This window comes from Geotrypetes seraphini, chromosome 4 (genome assembly GCF_902459505.1).
Source record: "Geotrypetes seraphini chromosome 4, aGeoSer1.1, whole genome shotgun sequence".
NCBI classification, from domain to species: Eukaryota; Metazoa; Chordata; class Amphibia; order Gymnophiona; family Dermophiidae; genus Geotrypetes; species Geotrypetes seraphini.
The window spans coordinates 294,310,073-294,327,800 of NC_047087.1; the positions used below are offsets into that span (position 1 = coordinate 294,310,073).

The 17,728-nt window shown below is 43.8% G+C and overlaps 1 protein-coding gene across 2 annotated transcripts in view; it reads left to right on the forward strand.

The window, feature by feature from the left end:
• Positions 1 to 17,728, forward strand: part of SFXN2 (sideroflexin 2) — a 109,279-nt gene that overhangs the window by 37,971 nt on the left and 53,580 nt on the right. For both annotated transcript variants that reach the window (XM_033941112.1, XM_033941111.1), the window contains exons 4-6: positions 1,436 to 1,534; positions 7,316 to 7,391; positions 11,772 to 11,857. In XM_033941112.1, coding sequence (XP_033797003.1) covers positions 1,436 to 1,534; positions 7,316 to 7,391; positions 11,772 to 11,857 — 261 coding nt within the window. The remainder of the gene's footprint in view (positions 1 to 1,435; positions 1,535 to 7,315; positions 7,392 to 11,771; positions 11,858 to 17,728) is intronic.

Sequence of the window (17,728 nt, forward strand, 5' to 3'; positions counted from 1 at the left end):
TGTATATCATTAAGAAATGACTTACCGGAGAATGCACTAAAGACAGTGATCATAGTTAAACTTGTTTTCACAGCTTTAGCAATGATTGCTGATAACCGACCTGATGCACAAAACTTCCCACTGTGTATTTTTCCCCTCGATTGCCCATTTTTCATTCCAGCCATGCAAATTAGCTAAAACCCCATGCAAAATAGCCAAGCGATTGATGCACTAACTTCACTTGGCTATTTTGCATCGGGTTTTAGCAATTGTAAAAAACGATTTGCTCTAGACCTGTCGGTAAGAGTTACCGACAGGTCTGCCTGTTGGTTTGTTTTTTTTTATTGGGGGGGGGGGTCTTTTTTTTTTTTCAATGCCACAGATATTTTACGTGTCCCATAAAAAAAAGTCCCCTATTGCCACGCCAGCCCCTTCAACAAAGTGCCCTCCCCCAACCCAAAACAAATGGCAAGAGGGATTCCCACTCTCTCCTGCCACCGGAGGCCCCTCTCCCCCGGTACCTTTTAAGTTGGGAGCAGGAGGGATGCTCAGTCCCTCCTGCTCCTCCAAGGTCGCCGTCTGCCATGCAGGCCTTAGGTCCCTCCCATGTGCATTATGTGATGCACAGGGAAGGGCCTAAGGCCCTGATTGGCTCAGACACCTAAGACGCCCTCCCAAGGGCAGGGGCCTGAGGTATCTGAGCCAATCGGGGACTTTCTTAAGCTCCCTCTGTATCCCAAATACAAGGGGAGGAGCCTAAGGTCAGGGGAGAGGCCTAAGGCCCGCATTGCAGACAGCGGCCTCGGAGGAGCTGGAGAGACTGAGCACCCCTCCTGCTCCCAACTTAAAAGATACTGGGGGAGGGGTTTGAGAGAGTAGGGCCTCTGGTGGCAGGAAGGAGTGTGCATCCCTCCTGCCACTTTGGGTGGGGGGTTCGGGTGGTGTCTTGGAAGGGGGCAAAGCTTTATTATTATTATTTTTTTTTTAAATGGGACACATTGTGCGTGTTTAACACATGCACAACATCTGTGCCATTAAAAAAAAAGCAAAACCAGAAGCCCTAACAGCAGTGATGGGAGGCTGCTTCCCCTGTCACTACTGTTATGGCTCTGCGCTATCTTTAGTGCATCTAGCCCTTAATGGTAACAGCTTCCCTTCATTCATTAACCTATTACCACATCAGCCCTCTGGTTCATCTGGCTGTCCAGACACCACCTTAACATCTAGGAGAGAATGTAATTGTTCAAGGGCAAAGAATATTGAGCATGTAAGTATTTAACCATGCATTTACAAAGGTAGTTGTTTGTGTCCAGCATTGGAGCAAAATGGCATTTTTCTCTCCCCTCTGTTACTTGCCATTAATGAAATCTGCAGAGACCGCCTTACTTTTCAAGATGCTACACTTTCCTTTTGTTTTGTCTGCTTTTTTTTTTTCTCTCTCTTAACTTGCCAACAGGACCATTCCAGCCGTGGTGTTCTGGCAGTGGGTCAACCAGTCTTTCAATGCTCTGGTCAACTACACCAACAGGAATGCGGCATCCCCCATCACAGTGACGTGAGTATATTTTTCATGTATTTGGAATCTTTATCCTTTTTTCTTTTTTTTTTTTTGTTTCAAAATCTACCTTTAACCTCTTCATTGCCACTGTTTTTAGACAGCCTTAGGGCCAAACAAGTTTATCATTTATTTTTCTCTTAATATCGCATAATATTTAAACTATGGTAACTTAGGGGGGGTCAATGTTCAAATTGATTTAGCCAGCCAGAAACAAACTCCTCACTAGTTAAATTGCCTGTTTGGGGCTAGCCACTAATTTTTCAGTGGCAGTTAACCGGTTAATGCTGCTGAAAATAACCGGTTAGTACCAAACTGAAAACTGTTTTGGGGCTATTCCAGAGGCAGAGTTGACACTTGGCCAGTTAAGTGCTGATCAGCGCTTAACTGGTCAGGGTGACCGCATAAGTCAGTCCTGTTTTTATGTGGTAACCCATGGCTGTTAATGGCTCTTGAGGACTTGCAGGATTGTGTTTCTTGTCTTTGAGCTTTCAAAAGGAAAAATGTGGTTCATAGACAAAACCGACAAAGACAAAGGCGCGCGCCGACAACTGAGCGCAAGACGGAAGCGCGCACCGAAGAAAAAGAGTGTTTTTAGGGGCTTCGACGGGGGGGTTTTGTTGGGGAACCCCCCCCCCACTTTACTTAATACAGATCGCGGCGGCGTTGTGGGGGGTTTGGGGGGTTGTATCCGCCCTCATTATACTGGAAACTTAACTGTTTCCCTGTTTTTTAGGGAAAAAGTGAAGTTTTTAGTAAAATGTGGGGGGTTACAACCCCCCAGACCTCCCACAATGCAGCGCGATCTGTATAAAGTAAAGTGGGGGGGGTTTCCCCCACACCCCCTGTTGGATCCCTTTAAAACAGTCATTTTCTTCGGCGAGCGCCTCCGCGTTGCGCTCAGTTGTCAGCGCGCTTTTGACCTGACACCAAAAATGTAAGTGCAAATGCTTTTGTAGCCAGTCCCAGGAAGCTTATGAATATAGACTGCATGTGCACAAATTTACCCACATAAGACTAGATATTACATATGGTGCTGATGCCCCCGCCTTCCCCCCTCTCCACTGACCGCTATTCTATAAAAGGCGTTCAAAGATGCATGCTGTTTATAGAAAGTCACAGTTCCTGGTGCTAATTGCAAAACTTTAGGCACAGAGGGTGAACAACCTATCTTTATCTACTAAGTCTATCTCCTTCAGTACCTTGAATGTTTCAATCATGTCCCCTCTCAATCTCCTCTGTTCGAGGGAGAAGAGGCCCAGTTTCTCTAATCTTTCGCTGTACAGCAGCTCCTCCAACCCTTAACCATCTTAGTCGCTCTTCTCTAGACCCTTTCGAGTAGTGCCGTGTCCTTCATGTATGGCGACCAGTGCTGTATGCAGTACTCCAGGTGAGGGCGCACCATGGCCCAGTACAGCGGCATGATAACCTCCAAACTGTTCGTGATACCCTTCTTTATCATTCCTAGCATTCTGTTCACCCTTTTTGCTGCCGCCACACATTGCATGGATGGCTTCATCGACTTGTCGATCAGAACTCCTAAGTCCCTTTCCCCGGACATCCTGTATTCATGCATGAGATTTTTGTTACCAACATGCATCACTTTACACTTGTCCACGTTGAACCTCATCTGCCATGTCGATGCCCATTCCTCAAGCTTGATTATGTCACGTTGCAGATCTTCGCAATCCCCCCTGTATCTTCACTACTCTGAATAACTTTGTATCGTCCGCAAATTTAATCACCTCGCTCGTTGTACCTATGTCCAGATCGTTTATAAAGATGTTGAAGAGCACGGGTCCACGTACCGAGCCCTGCGGCATCCCACTGTTGACACTTTTCCAGTCCAAGTATTGTCCATTTACCCCCACTCTCTATTTCCTATGCTCCAGCCAGTTTTTAATCCACATGAGTATTTCACCCTCGATTTCCATGGCTTGCAATTTTCCGAAGAAGTTGTTCATGCGGAACCTTGTTGGAACGCCTTCTGAAAGTCCAGATATACAATGTCGACCGGGTCGCCCTAGTCTATCTACCTGTTCACTCTCTCAAAGATGTGCAGCAAGTTTGTCAAACAAGATCTGCCTTTGCTGAAACCGTGCTGGCTTGTCCTCATCAGACCGTGTCTGTCAAGGTGATCAATGATGTAGTCCTTTATCAGCGCCTCTACCATCTTTCCCGGTACCGAGGTCAGACTCGCCGATCTGTAGTCTCCCCTCTAACCTTTTTTGAAGATCGGCGTGATATTTGCCACCTTCCAGTCCTCCAGAATCTTTCCCGTTTTGATCGACAGATTGGCTATTAGTTGAAGCAATTCAGCTATGGTCCCTTACAGTTCCTTGATGACCCTCAGATGGCTGCCATCCGGTCCCGAGGATTTATCGCTTTTGAGCCTATCAATCTGTCTGCATACCTCTTCAAAACTGACCGTCAATCCTGTCAGTTTCCCGTTTTCACTTCCAGCATATAGCTTGATGGGTTCGGGTATGCTGTGTATATCCTCTTCGGTAAATACAGATGAAAAAAATGTGTTCAGTCTGTCGGCACTCCCTTTTATTCCTTGGTCATCCAACGGTCCCACCGCTTCCTTCGCGGGTCGTTTCCCTTTAATATATCGAAAAAACGGTTTGGAAGTTTTTCGCTTCCTTGGCTATTTTTTCCTCTTAGTCTCTTTTGGCCCCTTTCACTGCCTTATGGCACCTGCGTTGGATGTTGTTTGTGCTTATTCCAGTTTATGTCTGTTTTTTATCTTTTCCATTCCTTAAATGAGGTTTTTTTGTCTCTGATTGCTTCCTTAATCTCTATAGTGAGCCACGCCGGTTCTTTATTCTTTTTCCTATTTGATCCCTTGTTGATACGCGGTATATATAGATTTTGTGCCTCGGTGACTGTATCCTTAAAGAGACCAAGCTTGCTCTATCGTCTTTACAGTGTTTATCTTCTTAATCTTCTTCCCCACTATGCATCTCATCCCTTCGTAATTCCATCATGGCCATCGTTCTGGACCAATGTTTCACCCCTGTTTCCAGGTTGAAGCAGATCATATTGTGATCACTGTTTCCCAGCGTCCCTTCTACTTCTACTTCTTCTTTTATATCCTGTGCCAATCCTCGCAGCCTATTTAGAATTATGTCCAGAATTGCGTTTCCTCTCGTGTTTTCCTTAACAAGTTGTTCCAGAAAGCAATCGCCTACAGTTTCCAGGAACTTGGTCTCTCTAGCACAGCCTGAGGTGCTGAGGTTCCATTATATCCCTGGATAGTTGAAGTCGCCCATGATAACTGCATTGCCTCCCTTGTAGTTGCGTTTAATCTCATCCATCATTTCTTCATCAGTTTCTTCAGACTGCCCTGGGGGTCGGTAATAGATGCCTATCCTCGTTTCCGGTCCATTTGTTCCTGGAATTTTGACCCATAGAGACTCTAACTTATCTGTCTGTTGTGGCATGTTCTCTCTAATAGATTCAATTCCCTCTTTGACGTGTCCCCTTTTTGTGTCACTCTGTCTCTGCTTCAATACCTAGAAGCAACGAATGACTTTCACCTTTCAGATCATCTTTTTCTTTTAACAAATGCAGCTTGGCAAGACAGCATCAAAAGTGACCATTGCCAGATGGATTCGTATGGCTATTTCTTCAGTCTACATTGACTGTGGGAAACAGACTCCAATCTCAGACTGATCCCTACTAGAAGTGTAGCATCTTTATGGGCGGAGATATGGGCAGTTTCTCATAAATAAATTTGTAGGGCAGCTACATGGTCCACTCTTCACAAAGTTTTATAGAGTGGATATAGCAGCGAGAGGAGATACAGAATTTGGGTCCGCAATATTACAGGCAGGTTCATCTATTCTGCCCTAGAATCAGGAGACTGCTTTGGTACATCCAGTGGTTGTAGTAAAGGGGGTGGGGGTGGCTCACCCTGGGCACTGTCTTCACGGGGTGGGGGTGGGGTGCTGACATCTCTTCTCCTTTCTGCCCCCTCTCCTTTCTGACATCACTTCCTGGTCACGGGACCAGGATGTGACATCGGAAGGTTGCTGAGGCCGGCACAAACAGCAAATGAAAGATGCTGCTTGTTCCGGCGAACATTTCAAGAGGTATGCGGGAGCCACTCAACTGGCAGGGAAGATTGGGGGGAGGGGCACACGGTAATACAGGGGGCCACTGCTCCAGGTACCACCCTCCCTCGCTATGCCACTAGGGTATGTTGACTACTTTCAGGACTCATATGCTTTGTGTAACAAAAGGGAATATTAAGTACTTAACATCTATAATCTTTTTTTTTTTTTTTTTCTGTTAACACAGCTTACGAATCCTGACAACCCACCCTTTCAGCCTGTGCATCGCACAAAAATGTATGAAATAGTAACTATCCAAACTGCACCGCTTTACTTAGGGCTCCTTTTACTAAGGTGCGCTAGGGCTTTAACACGTGGAATAGCGCATGCTAAATTGCCGCATGCAAGTTGTACCCCATCTTCTTGCATTCTGTAATTCGCTGATTGTCCAGCCTTCTTCGATGTGAACCGCCTAGAAGTCTTCTCGACTGTGGCAGTATAGAAGAATAAAGTTATTATTATTAATATTGCCAGCATTGAGCTGGCGTTAGTTCTAGAATCGTAGCGTGTGGTAATTTCCTGCGTGCGCTAAAAACGCTAGCGCACCTTAGTAAAAGGAGCCCTTAATGTTACCAGTCAATAATGAGTAACTCACTGGAGAAATTAATTTTCTAAAAATATTGTGGGGGACAAAAAGCCTCAAAACTTTTGGCAAGCAGTAATCGTAACTATAGACTAGCCATCTTTATTCACATCATAAGCATTAAAAAAAAAATTTTCTTTTTTTTATAAAAAAAAGTTTGTGATATTTTGTCCTTGTGCACAGTAGTGGGTTTTTCACCCATTTGAAGATGCTTGAAGTCTCTTTGTGGAGTTTTTTTATGCCTTTGATGTGAATAAAGGCAGTTAGTCTGTTATGAGTTTTACTTGACAAAGGTTTTGAGGCTTTTTGTTCTCCACATTATTTTTTTAGAAAATTGTAATTTCTCCAATGAGTAACTCATTATTGGCTGGCAACATTAAGTAAAGCTATGCAGACTCGCCTGTGTATGCCATGGATCAGAGTTCAGTGTGCACTACTGAAAATTTTATGCTGTCAGTAAAAAAAAAAGAATAGAGTGAAGGGTGAGTATTTCAATGGGAAGGATACTCCGAGCTCCATAAGGTTAATGCATGTTGATGATTTTAGTGGCTGGGTTTTGGTTCATTTACCCTAAGTTCTTTAAGGCATTATTTAATCTTGTTTAATATTTCTTAGAGCAGAACAGAACTGTGTTTGTGGGAGACTCCCTGTACCCCCTCCTTGTTTTCTGTGTTGTAGTGCTGTTTGATTGCTTTGGTACTAACTGAAGGGGGCTCCACAGCACTGGAGAAGGTGGCAGAGCTAGTTCATCCTCTTGGAACTAAATTGAGAGTATGAGATAGTCACTTACTGTCAGGACTCTTATGCTGTGTTAACAGAAAATGATTAGTGAGATAAGTACCTAACCTTCCCTTAGACTACTCTGATTTGTGTGCTAGTCTCTCTCATACATATTCATTGTAGAAATCCTGAAAACCCTATGAGACTTGTTGTGCCCTGAGGGCTGGGTTGAGAAGCCCTGTTTTATATGACTCTTTATAACATTAACATTGAAGTAGAGAGCCAGTGGCTTTAGGCCTTTTACAGACTGGTGCTCACTGCAGCCAGTGACTTCACATCTAACCTTTTTGTTGTTCCTAGACAAATTGGAGTGGCTTACTTGACTGCCACCAGCACTGCTTTGGCTACAGCAGTGGGGCTGAACCTCTACACCAAGGTACTGACTCGAAGCCTTCTAAAGGGCAGTATATCAAACTGAAATAAAGTTGAAGTTAAAGGGTGGGGTCGGAAGTTGTGAAGCTGAGGCAATTAGAGCAACAAGGGGAAATCCTAGCTTTTTATGAGCAGCATGGATAGAAGTAACTGGGCCAAATCAAGGACAACTGGCTTAGTTGCCTGTTCAATGTGAAAAGAGAAGAATGGGGAGTTGAGAGAGGTTTTTTTTGAGTTGTAAAAGCGGGACTTTCACTGCTGTGTAGAGCTACTCATATGTTTTGGGTCTTTTTTTTTTTATGTACACCTCTCCTTCCATATCCACGGTGGTTAGGGGCAGAGCCAGCCCGCAAATATTTAAAAACCGCAAATAATATTCGGGCCGGTTTTGGTAAAGGTATGAGGAGTAGACCAAGTAACTGCTCTACAGATTTCCTTAGCGACTCCTTTAGTGGAGTGTGCTTTCAATGCAATCAGCAGCTGCTTACCGTAGCCCATATATGCAGAGGAAATGGCCATTTTAATCCATCTAGAAATCGAGACACCGGCCTCCCTTTCTTGGTATGACTGGTCAGAACAAAAAGGTGATCCGATACGTGAAATTCATTGGTAACGTCAAGTTACTGAGAAGGGCTCACTTGCCATCCAGCATAGGCAACGCTTTATCCATTTTCTTAAACCACGGACTTTCTGATTAACGTGAAAGGCCAAGCCTACTTTCGGTAAGAAGGATGGAACCGTGCGCAAGGAGATCCCAGCTTCTATAAACTTAAGAACAGGTCCTGCAGGACAGAGCTTGTAACTCGGAAGCTTGGCTCACCGATGTAATTGTCACTAGAAACTTCGTCTTGACTGTAAGATCCAGAAGGAAAGCCCTCCCGTAAGGGCTCATATGGAGCTCTACTGAGACCTTGTAATAAAAGATTCCAGGGAGAGAAAAGGAAATGCCTCGGAGGATGCAACTGAAAGGCCCCTTTAATGCATCGAGGGCTGGTGATCCTCATGGCTCCAGATTGGCCGCGGCACCCATGGTACGTGGATCTAGTCTGGCTACAGAGACCAGAGTCTGAGACTCCTTCTCTATCTGATGCTGTTCTTGCTGGGTCCAAACGCTTTGAGCTTCGGCATGGCCTTAGTACAAAAGGGGTACTTGCAGGTGGTTATAGCCACACTCCTCTCCTTCAATAAACCAGTGACAGTAGCAGCTTATGTGAAAGCCTGGAAATGATTTCAACACTGGTGTTCGGAGCAAAAGATAGAGCCGGTTAGGACTCCGATAGCAGCAATTTTCTTTCTTTCAGGAAGGTCTAGAGAAGGGCTTAGCAGTTAGTTCCTTAAAGATCCAGATAGCCAGTCTATCCTGTTTTCGATCTCATTTTGGAAAGAGGTTCCTTGGCCTTTTACCCAGATATTCCCCAGTTTTTGAAGGGAGCAGTGCATTTGTGTCTACCTGTGTTTCAAACTTGCCTTTCATGGAAACTTGTGTTGAGGCCCCTAATTAAGGCCCCATATGAGCCCTTATATGACGCCACGCTTACAGGCCTCACTGTAAAGACTGTTTTCCTAGTAGCTATTTCAACTAGAAGAATTTCAGAGCTCCAAGCCATGTCATGCAGAGAACCATTCCTCGGAATTGTGGAGGTAGGAGTGTCCCTGCGTACGGTTCCCTCCTTTTCTGCCAAAGGTGGTGTCAGCATTCCATGTGAATCATGAAGTCCAATTGCTGGAATTTTGGGCCACAGGTGTAAAGAAGCAGGACAAAGTACTACCACAGCTAGATGTCAAAAGGGTAAGGAAAGTAAGAAGAAAAGAAGGCCGCTTTGATTCTCAAAAGTATTAGCTGAGAAGGTAAAGGGGGGGAAAAAAAAGGATTTCATAAACTACAAAAGATCACGGAAAGAGGAAGATGGGCAGAAATATCTGGAAAAATTAAGAGTGGCTGGTCAAGTAGTCAGGAAAGCAAAGATGCAAATGGAAGAAAAAATAGCTGAGATGTAAAACGGGGGACAAGACAAAGAGTGAGACAGGCATGTGGGAACTCTTAGGGAGAGTAGGAGACATGGATGCTGCGGATTTGACCTTTATCTGCCTTGATGTTCCTATGTTACACCTTCATTACCTTGAAGTGACAAATGATTTCCAACTTTCAGATCATTTTTGTCCTAATGGGTCTGAGTTGACAAGAAAGACCAGCCTCTAAAGCCTTGATTTTTCCAGATGGATAAGTGTGGCTATTTTCTCTGCTTACATCAGATGTGTAAACTTCCGTCCATTTCCTTGAAAGCACATTCCACCAGAAGTGTGGCTTTGTCATGGGTAGAAGCCAAGACTGTTCTGCCCGATGAGATTGTAGGGCAGCCACATGGTCCACTCTACATACCTTTTCTAAGTTCTAGAGTGGATGTGGCAGCACAAAAGGACTTTTCTCTGTCTTTTTTGGTCCGCAATGCTCACAGCAGACTTTTCTATCCCACCTTAGGCTCGAGGGACTGCTTTGGTACATCCAACAGGTTCAGGACTTGTGTGCTTTTTGCACTGGAACAGAAGATTAGGTTCTTACCTCACTTCTTTCCAGTAGAAAAGCACATGAGTTATGAAGTCTTGCTCTATCAGCGTAGCCTGCTTTTAGCCTCAGACTGGTATATTTATGCAGAGGCTTGTTTAATGGCATGCAAGCAATATGAAGCAATGCAAAGCTTTAGCTTCAGAGGTACAGGAGTATCTATACAGGATTGCTGTTGACAGAGTGTTAATGCTGTTTGCAGTCAGGTAGCTGGTTGTTTTTGTGCCACCTTGTTGATGCTATGTTGCAGTTGTTAATGAGTTGCATTTTCTTGCAGAGAAGATCAAAAGTATTTGATTGGGGAGTTCCCTGGGCCCCTCTTTGTTAATTCTCCTATTTTAGGGGTTATCTCTGCTTTGGTACAAACTGAGGGGAGAGGGCAGTGCCCAATGATGCAGGAAAGTGGAGTTGAAAATATAGATAATGCCTTCTGCAGTCCTTGTGGGTGAAGATGCACTACCCATAGATTCAGGACTCATGCTTTTCTACTGGAAAGAAGATTATTGAGGTAAGAATCTAATCTTCCGTTCTGTAATGGCAACTGGACATCAGATTCTGTTGCTAGAATGCAAGCATAAGTCGCTATTCATGTGCCGACATCTACGTGCACCCACTTATGCCTTGTGAATGCAAATGCCTAAATATGGCACTTTCGCACGTAACAGTATTCTATAAGTTACTTGCTAAGTGATGGACCTGCCAATGCACCTCCCCCAGTTTGTTAAACAACTTATTATACCAACTTTACTGAACAAGTAGGTCAAAGTGGTTCATGCCCACTTGCATTTATATTAGAGAATGACACTTGGACAAATATTCTCTGTCCCCACAGGAACTCAATTTCCCTGTCCTGTCCCCACAAGTTTTGTCCCTGTCCCTGCCCCATTCCTGTAAGCTCTGCCTTAACCGCATAAGCCTCGAACACTTATGATTTTAAAGTGTTTGAAGCTAGTGCAGGTGAGGACAGAGCTTGCAGGAATGGGGCAGGAAAAAAATTTGCCGGGATGGGAAAACGAGTTCCCGTGGGGACGGGGAAAAAATCTGTCCCTGTGTCATTCTCTAATTTACATGCCAAGAGTTGCACACTAAAGTTTTACAGAATACTGCTTAGTACCCAAAACACACTGATTGTGATTGTAATAGTCTTTCATGCTTAAGTGCTAGTATTCTTTGAAGCCTAAATGTAAAACACGGGCAGTGTGTCCCTTTCTGAACATCTCAGTTTTAAGCTCAATAACCTTTGTGAAATGGTGTGCTAATACTGTGAGAATTTTATTTTATTTTTTTTAACTGAGCGTTTGGGCTGCTGCCAGCGAGTATTTTTTCTGTCTTTTAAGATTAATCTCTTCATAAAGGTGATCAATAAACCTTAACAAAGAAAGATAATTGGCACTCTGTAACTAGTAACGGTAGTAATATCTTTAACCCTTTCAGGACCATAAGGATCGTAGGCCAATTTTTGCGGTTTTGACGACATTTTTATGGTAAAAAGGGCTTGCAGATGCCAAAAAATTGATTTTTTTTGTGAAATATCATTATTTTTATTTAAAAAAATCACACTTCTGGCTTATGGACAGTGTGGCAAGTGAATCTTCTCGTCAATCTAGCAACGACGCTAATGAATGAATGTCGGAACCAGTTTGTTTACATAAAGGCAGTATCATATGGAATCCGTACATATCAAATTTAGAACTGTAGACTATCCCAATCAAAATTTATAGGATTTTAAAGTTATGGGACAAATATGTCCCTTGGTCCTGAAAGGGTTAATGCATGACCGTTTTCACCCAATTAACAGCCCTATCCTCTTTCATCTTGCAGAGAGCTCCACCACTGATAGCACGATGGGTTCCTTTTGCTGCCGTTGCCGCTGCTAACTGCGTGAATATTCCCATGATGCGACAACAGTAAGCGCCATTGCCCTGCACACTCTGAAAGGGAAATCAGCGGGGGGGGGGGGTTTCAGCGTTAACTGGAGACAGGAATCTTGGTGCATTCAGCTGGCCATAAGTCATATAGATAGACCGGTTTGGGGTGGAGGGTATTTTTTAAAATGCATAATGGTAAAAGCATTGTATGGTGGAGGGGGCCAAAGCATTTTACTCATCTCAGCTGAATAGATTTTTTAGCCCCCACAGGCTTCTTTGAATCTGCTTTCAATTCTAAACTCCAAACCACCTGCTAAGCACCAATATCTGTCTTATCCTTCCCTCTGTAATTCCCCCACATGATCACTGTGCACAGATGCACCACCTTGTCCAGTTTGTCCGTCTTGACTAGATTGTAAGCTCTTTTGAGCAGGGAATGTCTCTTCTGTGTTTTTGGTTTATAGCGCTGCCTACATCTAGTAGTGCTATAGAGATAATTAGTAGTAGTATGCTCAGATGGACAGCACTTATGCAGTTAAGTGACAGTATTCACCTTGAACCAGATAGGTGAAACCAGAACTATGACTTTGATCCAATTTGTCTGGTTAAGTGCTGAATATTGGCACTTAACTGAATAAGCGTTGACGCCACCCTAGGCAGTTAGACAGGATAGTTAATAGCACAGGCGATTTTTCCAGGCTTTAAATATCAATCCCTAAATTAATATATGGCCAGCAAGACCCTCTGAGATTATAGTTGCAACATATGCAGGAGGCTAAAGCAGAAAGGACAAAACTCGTTTATTTTTTTAACACATGCCACATTAGTGACTCTTATCTGCATCAGGGGCTGGTGGATACCTAGTTCTGGCTGAGGAGTTTGGGGGGAGGGAGGTCCTCAAACTCCAGTCGGAGAGCCCTTGGTCCGGCTTCTGATCTAATTTCCCTCTGCCCTCATATATAAACAATTTTTTTTTAAGCAGACTGAATAACATCTGCCTTGTTGCAAATGGAATGGGCATAGAATATGGGAATGGTTTCAGGTTTATCAACAAACACTTTCACATAGATATAGTGGAAGGCAAAAAACACTACAATATAAGCTTAAAAAGCCTCCACGGGCTTTTTACAACAATATAAGCTTAAAAAGCTTCAGATAAAGCCCTCCCACCGCCACAGCAGTGGCCAAGGTGTTCAGGCGGAGAACCTCATCGGCCTAAAAATCTCCCGTGGAGACCACCGTGGCTCTAATATTGTGTTATAAGTAAATAAATGGTGAAGTTAATGGCTAAATGGTCACACTCTTAAAATTGTAATGACTCAAAAAGTCAACTAAAGTGACTTAAAACTTATCTTTTGTTTGTAAGCTCGGTCGAAACATCAATGAGGGCCAGCATTTCACATAGTGCTGCCTCAGGGTGTATCCTCCGATAAGAACATAAGAAGTTGCCTCCGCTGAGGCAGACCATAGGTCCATCCTGCCCAGAGGTCCGCTCCCGCGGCGGCCCATCAGGCCCATTGCCTGAGTAGTGGTCTATACCTATCTATACCCTTCAATCCCTTTTTCTTATAGGAATCTATCCAAACCTTCTTTGAAACCATTTAATGTTTTCTTGTCTACAACAGCCTCTGGAAGCGCGTTCCATGTATCCACCACCCTCTGAGTGAAAAAGAACTTCCTAGCGTTTGTTCTAAACCTGTCCCCTTTCAATTTCTCCGAGTGCCCCCTTGTACTTGTGGTGCCCCATAATTTGAAAAATCTGTCCCTGTCTACTTTTTCTATGCCCTTCAGGATCTTGAAGGTTTCTATCATGTCTCCTCTAAGTCTCCGCTTTTCCAGGGAGAAAAGTCCCAACTGCTTCAATCTGTCGGTATATGGGAGATTTTCCATTCCCTTTATCAGTTTAGTTGCTCTTCTCTGTACTCCCTCAAATACTGCCATGTCCTTCTTGAGGTACGGCGACCAGTACTGGACACAGTACTCCAGATGCGGCCGCACCATTGCACGATACAGCGGCATGATGACTTCCTTCGTCCTGGTCGCAATACCCTTCTTAATGATATCCAACATTCTGTTTGCTTTCTTTGAGGCTGTGGCGCCGATGCCTTCAGTGTTGCGTCTACCATCACTCCCAGGTCTCTCTCCCAGAGGAGATTATTGCGGAATCGACCGTCCTAGGCTTCAAGAGCAAACTAGATGCATATCTCCTTAAGAGAGGCATATAAAGATATGGTGGACTATAAATTACGCCAGGTGTACACCTGGCAGGGCCTCCGCGTGTGCGGATCGCCGGACTTGATGGACCGAAGGTCTGATCCGGAGATGGCAGTTCTTATGTTCTTAGGTTACTGACCCCTAGTGGTGTTCCCCCCATTTTGTATGTGAACATCGGGTTCTTTTTCCCCACGTGTATGACCTTGCATTTCCCTATGTTGAAGCTCATTTGCCATTTTTCGGCCCACTTTTCCAGCTGCGTTAGATCCTTTTGGAGATCTTTGCAGTCTTCCCTGGTTATACATCATGAGCTAAAAATGAAATAAATCAATAAAGAAAAGTTAAGAATTACCTAAACCTCACCTCCAAATGTATAATAAACACAAAAAACTAACATACCTTTCAAAAACGAACACGCTGAATCGTGTCTCAATGCACAAAAGATGGCAGCTGAGGTTCTCCGCCTGAACACCTTGGCCACTGCTGTGGCAGTGGGAGGGCTTTGTTTGAGGCTTTTTCTCCCCGTGGGGGCTTTTTTATAGTGATTTTTGCCTTCCACTATATCTATGTGAAAGTGTTTGTTTATTGTTGATATATTTTGGATTTTTCTCATATTCTAAGTTTAGATACTAATGGTTTCAGGTTTTACATTTACTCAGTATTTGATGTATAACTGACCTAGAATGTATGAGCATAACTAATATGAAATTATTATGAGTGTTACGAGGAGGGCTACCTCATTTTGATTTTGATTGTGATTCGCCTTGAGTCATGCGATAAAGCAGAATAAAAATCTCCCATGATCTGAATATCAGCTAGATTGTCCTTTTAATATATGGTAATTTCCCCAATGGGAACTCAGCTACTGAGGTTCTTTCTCCTTGCAGATTTTTAGGAACTCCATTCTGTCCCCTCTTGATTCTCCAGACAGGCTCCGTGCTCCCAGAGGGCCTCGTGGCCTGGTATGTCATCCCGTTCTCTCCACTCACTCTCCCCTCACTCTCCCTCACCTTCCCACTTCCCGCTGTGCAGGGGGTCGCTGGGAAGGCTGCCTTCCCAGCAACCCCCTGCACAGCAGGAAGGTGAGAGAGAGTCAGATAAGGTGGGGAAAAGGGGTAATTTGCAGGGCTTCTCAGCTTCCTGGAGTAACGGTGTCTAAAGTAGACTGGGGGGAGGGAGAGAATGCCAGATTGGGAGTGGGGAAAGTAGAGAATGACATCCCTGCAAGTTCTTTCTCTGTCCCATTCCTGCAAGCTCTGCCTTAACCACACAAGTCTTGAACACTTATGATTTTAAAGTGTTCTAGGTTTGTGCAGATGAGAACAGAGCTTAGGCATTGGTGGAATGAGGCATTATGACATCACAATCTGAGCTCTAGAATGTTGCTACTTATGATTTTAAAGTGTTCTAGGCTTGTGCAGAGGACAGAGCTTGCAGGAATGGGACAAGGAACAGAGCTCACGGAAACCGGAGGAGAGGGAGAGAAAGATGGACATTGGGATGGAATTAGGGAAGAGGATAAGGATGGGGAGTGGTGTGGAGGAAGGGGGAAAGATACTGGAAGGGAGGGCAGTTGTGACGAGAAAGGGAGAGATGGGAAATGGGGGGGAGGAAGGGGAAAATATTTGGGGTGGGAGGACATTGCAAAGAGGAGAAGAGATGGTGGACCCAGGTGAGGTGAGTTGGGAAGGGAGAGGGAAAGGCAGCATCTCTTTCCATCCCATTGTTTAGAACAGAAAAAAGAGAGAGTAATGTTGGGACTATGGGGGATTTGGGGGGGGGGAGAGGAGAGATGGACCCATGAAGAGGCAGGAGGGAAGAGATGGGACAGAAAGATGCTTGGGTATGGAAGAAAAGGGACAGGAAGATGTCAGGCAGTGAGAGTGAACGTGAGGTGGGCTACAAGAGTAGAGGAAGGGAGAGGGAATTCTGGAAATGGTGGAACCATGTGAGAGTTCAAGAAGATGAATGAGAGGAGAATAGTAGTTACAGAGGTAGAAACATAATGGGGCGTAGATGGAAGGAAATAGGAGGCTGGGAAAGGAGTGAGATGGGAAATAGAGCTAAGGACAGAGGAGAAGGAAATTGATAAGTAGCTGAAAATTAAAAAGGAGATGGGTGAGAGAGGATAAAATTTGGGAACAGAGGCAGAAAAAAAAGAGAGGAAAGAGCTAAAAGAGAAAAATCTATATTTTAGAAAATAGTCATAGTGAGGGAATGGAACAAGAGAAAAATGGAAAGCAAACACTGGAAAGAGACATACAAGAAAGCAGAAAATAGAAACTAGGACCAAGCTAATGGGGGAAAAACAATGTCCAGGCAACCAAGTGTTTTTATGTTGAATTTATTAATTTGAATATGTTAGCTTTTGGATATGGCAATTGAGAAAAGTAGGGCCAGGTAACGACCTAGTTGTTCACCGCTGCAAGCAACGAGAACTTCAACGTGCTCCTCGTTTTCTTAAAGGAAAAAAGAAATTTGCATGACTCTTTTTTTTTTTTTTTTTTTCTAAACATGATCTGCATTCAAATATTATGACCAGCTTGAAGGCAATGAATGTAAATCAGCCTAGGGAGCAAAGAGGCATCTGTTTATTTATGATCCAGGGTTTTGCACATCCCCAATAAAGGAAGGGAGAGAGGAACTAATAAGGGGAGGGGGGATCTCACACAGCACACGTGGTGGGGGATGGTGCTCAGGCTTGGCGGTCTCCGTTTCTCTGGGTCTTGGTGTTGTGCTGAGGTGACTGCTTTATGCTGGAAGCTTCCAAAAGAGAGTCGGTGAAATCATGGAAGCAGATGTGTTCTTAGGGCTGACTGACAGGATAATTTCATTTGAAAGTCTCTGGAACAGCGGTTCCTAGTTGCTGTGGTCAGAATATCAACTTGCCTGTTTGTCAAATTTGCTTCTTCTCATGATCTTATTCTAAAGGCTTCTTTGTTGTTGCACTTGTCTATTCGATGCCTTAATATTTTTGCCCATTTTCAGACTATCCAGTTATGCCTGACCTGTGTACCTCTCCTCCAAGTCTTTTAAAATGCTCTTCAAACAGAAAAGGCAAGGGAGGTGTCTTTTCAACCAATGATAAGTCTTTCTTGAAAAGGTAATTGTCCCAACAAGAATCCCTGTTTTGGCGTATAAAAAACGCCTTCCTATTTCTATTATTTAATCATTTTTGCTCTATCCGTTTTAAGCATGATATTTTCATTACGCATGGCTTATTTTGGTTTTTACCTGGTTCTCCGTTATGATACTTTCTTTGTATATGCCTTTTAATGTTTCATGACCGACATTGGACACCTCTGGTTTAAGTGGTTTCTGCCTCATGACATCGGCCTCTTATGTTTTATTATATTTTAATATAGTCTAATATATGATTTTAATGCTGGTTTATCCATGTATATGTTTTATGCCTTATGATTCTTAATGGTTTTATATGTGTTACATATCTCTTAATAGTGCCCCCTGAGGAAGGCATTTTTTAATATGCCGAAACAGGGATCCTTGTTGGGACCATTTCAGTAAAGACTATCATTGGTTGAAAAGACACTTCCCTTGCCTTTTCTGTTTCACTGCCTATACGCCAAAGGCGAGGTGTTCTTCTGCTTGCTTGTTTTAAAATGCTCTTGCCATTAAGTCCTGTTGCTGGATCTATACAATTTAACCTTGGTGTGATTTATCTGCATGAGATTCTCA